Source organism: Capsicum annuum, chromosome 11 (genome assembly GCF_002878395.1).
Source record: "Capsicum annuum cultivar UCD-10X-F1 chromosome 11, UCD10Xv1.1, whole genome shotgun sequence".
Classification (NCBI taxonomy): domain Eukaryota; kingdom Viridiplantae; phylum Streptophyta; class Magnoliopsida; order Solanales; family Solanaceae; genus Capsicum; species Capsicum annuum.
In genome coordinates, this window is record NC_061121.1 from 14,437,272 (window position 1) to 14,443,751 (window position 6,480).

Below are 6,480 nucleotides of genomic sequence, written 5' to 3' on the forward strand. Positions count from 1 at the left end.
CATCTTAGAATCTTGTTGTTATCGTGCTTGTATTGTTATTGTGTAGTGAATCTGAGAGGGGTCACCAAAGGGGGTCCTCGATTCTTCAAATCATGGACTGTTTTGGTGTGTGTTAGTGTCTTCCTTGTCGATTTTTTATCATGGCGGAATTGTCGGAGATCCCGGGACGACATTTATCCTCAATAATGACGTAGAGCCATCGGCAGCGACATCCAACATGTATAACGACACATGCCGATCATTATTTATGAACGTGGGATGTATTTTACCCCGACCATTCATTACATAGCTAATCACAACGTTCTTTGACTCGCATTTTAATTCTCCGCTCTTAATTACTCTTCGAACCATGTCGTCGTATGATCTATTGCGACGCAATAGGATAGGCACTGTCTCCTTTTCACTTTCAATAGTTGGGACCCTCTTTCCACGCACCTATATAATTACCACCCATGACAACTACCTCAGCTACTGCCATAATAGACCACACAAATCGATAATAGATTAAGGTATCGGTCTATAGCTGGTCGATGACTGATCGATCACTGATATGAAAACGTCCGTACAAAGACGCGAATCGACTGATTTTTGATATAATCGTTGCCCTTCTATCTCTGGGATGGAAAAATATATGTGTAGGACTTCTAAACTATTGAAATATATCTAATGACGAGGTATTGAGTGGATTTGAAAAGCTTTTCGAGCTAGTAGAAATGGTGAAATTTTTTTTTTTTTGCATTTTTTTTCAAAAAGGATGAAAGAACAATGGAGGCAATGATAAAGAATGGAGATTTTCAGTTGTGATGAACAATTTTTCATCGGAAAAGTGGCCGGAATCGAAAATTATTGGTGAAAAAGAGAGCTCCTATTAGTGACTTCTTGAACAATTTTCTAAATTAAAATAGAAAATATGAAAAAAGGTGGGAAATATTACATATTAAACAGATGAGGTGAGGGACTGTAAAATTTAAAACTTGTGTGGTAGGTTTGTATGTAAGAAGTGATAATGTCATAATAGTGTCTAAATACCTAATTTTCCATGACTTATGTCTAAATGTCAAAATAAGTTTTGAAAATGTCTAAATGTCAAACTATCCCCATTCTCTTATCATATGGTCATACAAGTTTCAAAAGTCTTTAATTCTTTTCTTTAAATTATTAATGTCAAATGAAATTACATCACATAAATTAAATTACAATATTGTGAGGTCGTTGTTATATCCTCATCAACCTAATATCCTCAATCAAACGGTCCAAATCTTGGTAGGAAGATCCACTTTCAGCAACACTTGCTATTGCCAAATCGCTCATCTGTTTAGCCCTTTCCAAGAATTTAATTTTATTCACCTCCATCACTTGTCTCACCATCCTCTCAACTGTGGCTCTATCGCATATATCTTTCATGTCTAGACCAAGCTTCCACACCTCCCCAACATACCTACTATTTACGTGTTGATCAACAAAATAGGGCCAACAAATCATTGGCACTCCCTCTACTATACTTTCCAAAGTTGAATTCCACCCGCTATGGGTTAAGAACCCGCCAATTGACGAGTGAGCTAGAACCTCTTCTTGTGGTGCCCAACTGACAATACAACCCCTCTCCTTTGTACTTTCAGACAACTCCTTGGGAACATTGTTAATGTTGTCCTCTTCAAGTCCAATAATTGAACCAGGCCTCTGGACCCACAAGAACGGCGTCATACTGTTCACAAGACCATACCAAAATTCCAAGAAATGGGCCTTGCTCATGGTCGCAAGGCTTCCAATGCTGACAAATAAAACTGATTTCTGTGGATGCTTGTCCAGCCAATCCATACAACTCATATCCTCTTTCCAGAGGCTGTTGGACATTGTTGTCTTTGGCAAACACTGGGAATTAGCTAATTTTGACTTGATTTGAATGTGAAGAGGCCCAATGGCATAGATGTTTGGAATCATTGCTCGGAATTGTGAGAGAATGGGCCCTTCAAGGCCTTCAAATGTGTTGAATATTACACCTTGGGCTTGAACAATATGTTTTCCTTCCTTGATTACATGTTGGATAATGGGGGAATCAAGGTCAGGTGCTCGGCAGAAACTGGGAAGGTCTCGGCGCCTCAGGACACCTTCCATTCCTGGCACACTATTTACTAATGCATCCAAGTCATTTCCTGTTCGTACCAAGCAAGCACATATTATCGGGTTTTATATGTATCCCATAATAAGCAAAAAAATTATATTGTGAATTCATTTGCAAAAACTTTAAGAAATAAAATTATATTGATGACTACAGATGGAAATGACCATGGATTGGTTAGCCCAGTGTACGAATCCTTTTCCAATACTGTGCCTACGAATAGGAAAACGGCGACAGTAACATAAGAGTACTCAAAACATAGAACGTATAATTTATCTATGAGCCATACAAAATGTCATTTTAAATAAATATACGTCCACAAACACATTAAAGTTTCTTATCACAATAACCTGGCCGTCTCCATGAAAAATTATCTTATCAGCTAGCATTGCTGATCACCTAATTTGAATATTAATTTGTCTTTGTTCTTTTAGATGGATAAAAAAACAAAATAACAAGGTGGTACTACTAGATCAGAATATAGCTGCTGCACAATTGGGCACCTTTGACTTGCAAAGACTCTTTGATGATGTTAGATATAAACTACTAAATTTAGTGTAATGATTCAGCCAGAATAAGCAAACCACAAGTAAAAGAAAACAAGAACAACACACAGATTTACGTGGAAATTCTTGCTGGAAATACTTCGGGTATAGGCAGAGGAGGTTTACTATAATGGAGAGAGAGTACAATGTGGAGAAGACTGAATTTTCTGAATAACGAAAATAACCCACTAAATCGTACTTATATAGTACGTGCGTACAAATAGGTTCTAAGCCCCAAAATATAAAGGTCCATGAAGCCCCGCACCCCATCAGGATCAGTGGTGGGCTCCGGGATTGGGCCGCTACCACCACAGACCCCATTGAAAATCACAAACATGAATTGCACTGCAAAACTTTCAGGGGCGGATCAACAGAAATCGGATCACAACGGTAACATTCAGGGAACTCAAATAGGGTAGAAAACATAGAGAAAAATAAACTTTTTTCTTGAAGTTCAATAAGGCTAATTAGACTAACCTTTGAAAGGAATTTCGCCAGCTTCAATGAGTTTGGGAACAGCCAAGTAAGTCCAGAGACTACAAGGACTTATAGTGTCAAAATAAAGAAGTGGGATTCTAGCCTCTTTTGCTATATCAACAGCAAAAGTAAAAATACCATCAACTATGAGACAAGTTGGACCACAAGCTGCTATCACCATCTCTCTGAATAGTGGGCTGCTCACCTCTTCTATACCTTCAATAATCTTCCTTATTTGGTCTCCAATTCTTGGATTATCTTCTGGAAGTCCATCTGGAACGGTCACGAATTTGAAGTTTGGATATTTTTCAAAACGGATTTGGACATCTGTGCAATTCAGCAGGCGTTGCTGGATATGTTCAGTGTTGAGGAAAGTGACATGAATTTCCTGGTGAAGGCACAAAAGTTCTGCCAGTTTTAGCATGCAGTTCACCGGACCTTGTAGAGGCAACGGGAAAACGAGTACGTGAGGAAGTGCCATTCTTAATCTTTTAGTTTTTTTTTGGAAATTATAATCCGGTTGAGGTTTAATCTTGCTATGTGCTGGTTATTAATATAGTAGACGAAATTAAAAGTAGCTACGGAATTCGTTATTAAATTGTCGCTGTATAGCACATAACAGCGAAACTAACACGACTTGTTGATTCTGACTAATTGTACTATTCAATATAGAAATCTTCCATGGCTATTTTCTGCAAATTTTTTCTGAAATAAACCCATCCACTAAGAAGCCAAAAGATTATATTCCCTCCGTTTAAAAAAATAATTTGACTTGGCATGGTGTTTAAGAAAATGAAAAAAATTAAATCTTGTGGTATTAAATTAAAAATATGTCACATGTCATGTGAAAAGTTAAAATTAAAAATTACTAAAAAGAGAAAAAAATCATGCTATTTTAAATGGATTAAAAAAAAGTAATATCATTCTTTTTAAACGAGGGAGTAATAATCAAATACAGTGGAAAGACAGATAGGGTCATATTGTATAAACTATTGTATGAAAGTAGAATTGGACCAATTTGCGGATGATGAAGCAGCTGGAAAGTTTGGTAAGTAGTTGACCTTGTGGTTTTATTGGATCTTCATAATGAAAGATCAGATTTTGCTTTTCCGTAAATGTTTTTTTGTCCTAAAACTGCTATCGATCCTAAGTCGGGATCTATTAGCAACAATCTTTTTACTTTATTTGAGTTAGTGGTACGATCTGCATGCACTCTATCCTCTCTAGACCTCATTATGTGAAAATACACTCAGAGCCCGAGCTAGAAATTATGTTTTAGGGGTTCAAAATCTGAAGAAAAACTAATCGAAGGGGTTTAACATCTACAATGTATAAATAAAAATCATTTTAATCATATATTAATAATATAATTTTTCGTTGAAGGGATTCGTTTGAATCCCTTTTAATAGGCTAGCTCCGTCTCTAAATATATGTTATTGTTGTTTTTGTCCTAAAAATAAGGAAAGCTTGGATTTACAAGATCCGTAAATTATTCTACGTACCATAAACCCAAGAAAAGAATTCTACTGGTCTTCTTTGGACCAGAATATTTTATGGAAAGAAGCAGGACTGTAGGATTTTTTAATTTTATTTTCGTTTGTCTTAAGACGAACTAATTAATGCTTGGCTGTTTTACTTTTCAAAATACAATAGGTAAGGTGACATTTATTCTTAGCAATTTGTTCAACGACGATAATGATGTCCTACTGAACTCTATGGTTGTTACTGAATACATTACTAGTATATATTTTCTTTTTCTTTCTTATAATCCACTAATTCTTTGTAAGAAATTTCCTTATTTTGATAGTTGAAAAGTATGAAGAGATTTAATTTATTGACATTTGTTTGGACATTTTATTTGCTGATCACTTATGGGAGGTCAAAACATATATATATATATATATATATATATATATATATTTAATTATTATTTGTTTTACATTTTAGTACTTTTAATCATTTTTTAAGTATATATTAAGTACTATTGTTTTATGCTTAATATTATATATTTATGTGAAGGATTAAACTGATGTAAAGATGAAGAGATTTAGAGTACACACAAATACAAAATATGAAAAATTATACTCCCTGTCTATTTTATGTGACATACTTTGACCGCATGCTGAATTTAAGAAATAACAAAAAGAGTTGGTGATGTTTATCAAATTATCGTTTATTAAAAATGTACTACTTCTATCTTTAATTAAGTGGGACCAATAAAGATAAAAGTGAAATTATGTCTTTTAAGTAGCTATCAAATAAGAAATGTGACATTCTTTTTGGGATATATCAAAAAGAAAATAACGACACATAAAAATAAAATTAAAAAAAGGAAGTATAAGAAAATACAATTGCAATTGAGAAAGTGAGAAGAACGAAGACTTACCTGACCCATGGTTGCACCTGAACGGATGGCAGCAAATTCAATTACGGGAAATTTTGCTTGTTGCGTCGCTTCAATCTGCGTCGCTCGGCCTCAAGGCAACATTTCTGACTCAGCTGGTTTTCCCCATTTTATTTTAGATTTGGTTATTCTATTTAATACTTTTTTCTATACCTATAAAAAGTTCTTGAGAATGATTTTAGCATAATCTGACCTAGTACCAACTTTACCAGTCATGTAAATGAAGCTCTTTGAGAGGGGTTGCTCCATATACTAAGTAGTTTATGGTCCTCCACCTTAAATAATTCATATCATCTATAGTTTGGAGAGAAAGCTCAAAGTTGCAACAGTCATGCCATTCTCTTAAATTCATAGTTTAAAGTATTATAATTTGTTGCAACTTTTCTTATCCATATTTCAAAAAGAAAGTTTATGACCCACCCTAACATTTCATCTGGCTTTACACCATGAGAAAAATTCAACTCATTCTTGTGCGTTGAATGATTCTAAAATCTTGCAAAAAAAGGTCACGACAATTTATAATTGTCACCAAAATGCATAGACGGAAATTTTAAACTTGTTTAATCAGTAATATATTCAGGTGAACTTTATGGTAGATCTTCACACATGGTTATTAGCATCTTGTATACAGAAATTACTAATTCATTTTTCAACAACAATATTGTGGGGTGGTTGAAATTACTAATAATTGAGTGGAGGTGATAATTACTTAATGATGGATAAAGAAAGTTTGGAAAATTTTAAAATAATCCATAAGTTTTCAACTTCACACTTTGATCCAAATGTTAATTAATATAACGAGAAACGAAGAAAACAAATGTGTTTTTCTCTCTCCTCATCCGTTATTATTTTCTCTCTCATCGCGATATTTGTTGCTCATTCTTTCTGCTGCTTTATTCATCATCTTCTGATTCATTATCATCATGTTATACTTC

The 6,480-nt window shown here is 34.5% G+C and overlaps 1 protein-coding gene across 1 annotated transcript; it reads right to left on the bottom strand.

The window, feature by feature from the left end:
* Positions 1-1,125: 1,125 nt before the first annotated feature.
* LOC107848677 (7-deoxyloganetic acid glucosyltransferase-like) lies at positions 1,126-3,879 on the bottom strand. Its single transcript, XM_016693451.2, has 2 exons — positions 3,142-3,879; positions 1,126-2,153 (listed from the first exon to the last, which is right to left on the bottom strand). The coding sequence occupies exons 1-2, from the start codon at positions 3,620-3,622 to the stop codon at positions 1,216-1,218; spliced, it is 1,419 nt and encodes a 472-aa protein (XP_016548937.2). The 5' UTR covers positions 3,623-3,879; the 3' UTR covers positions 1,126-1,215.
* Positions 3,880-6,480: the final 2,601 nt, after the last annotated feature.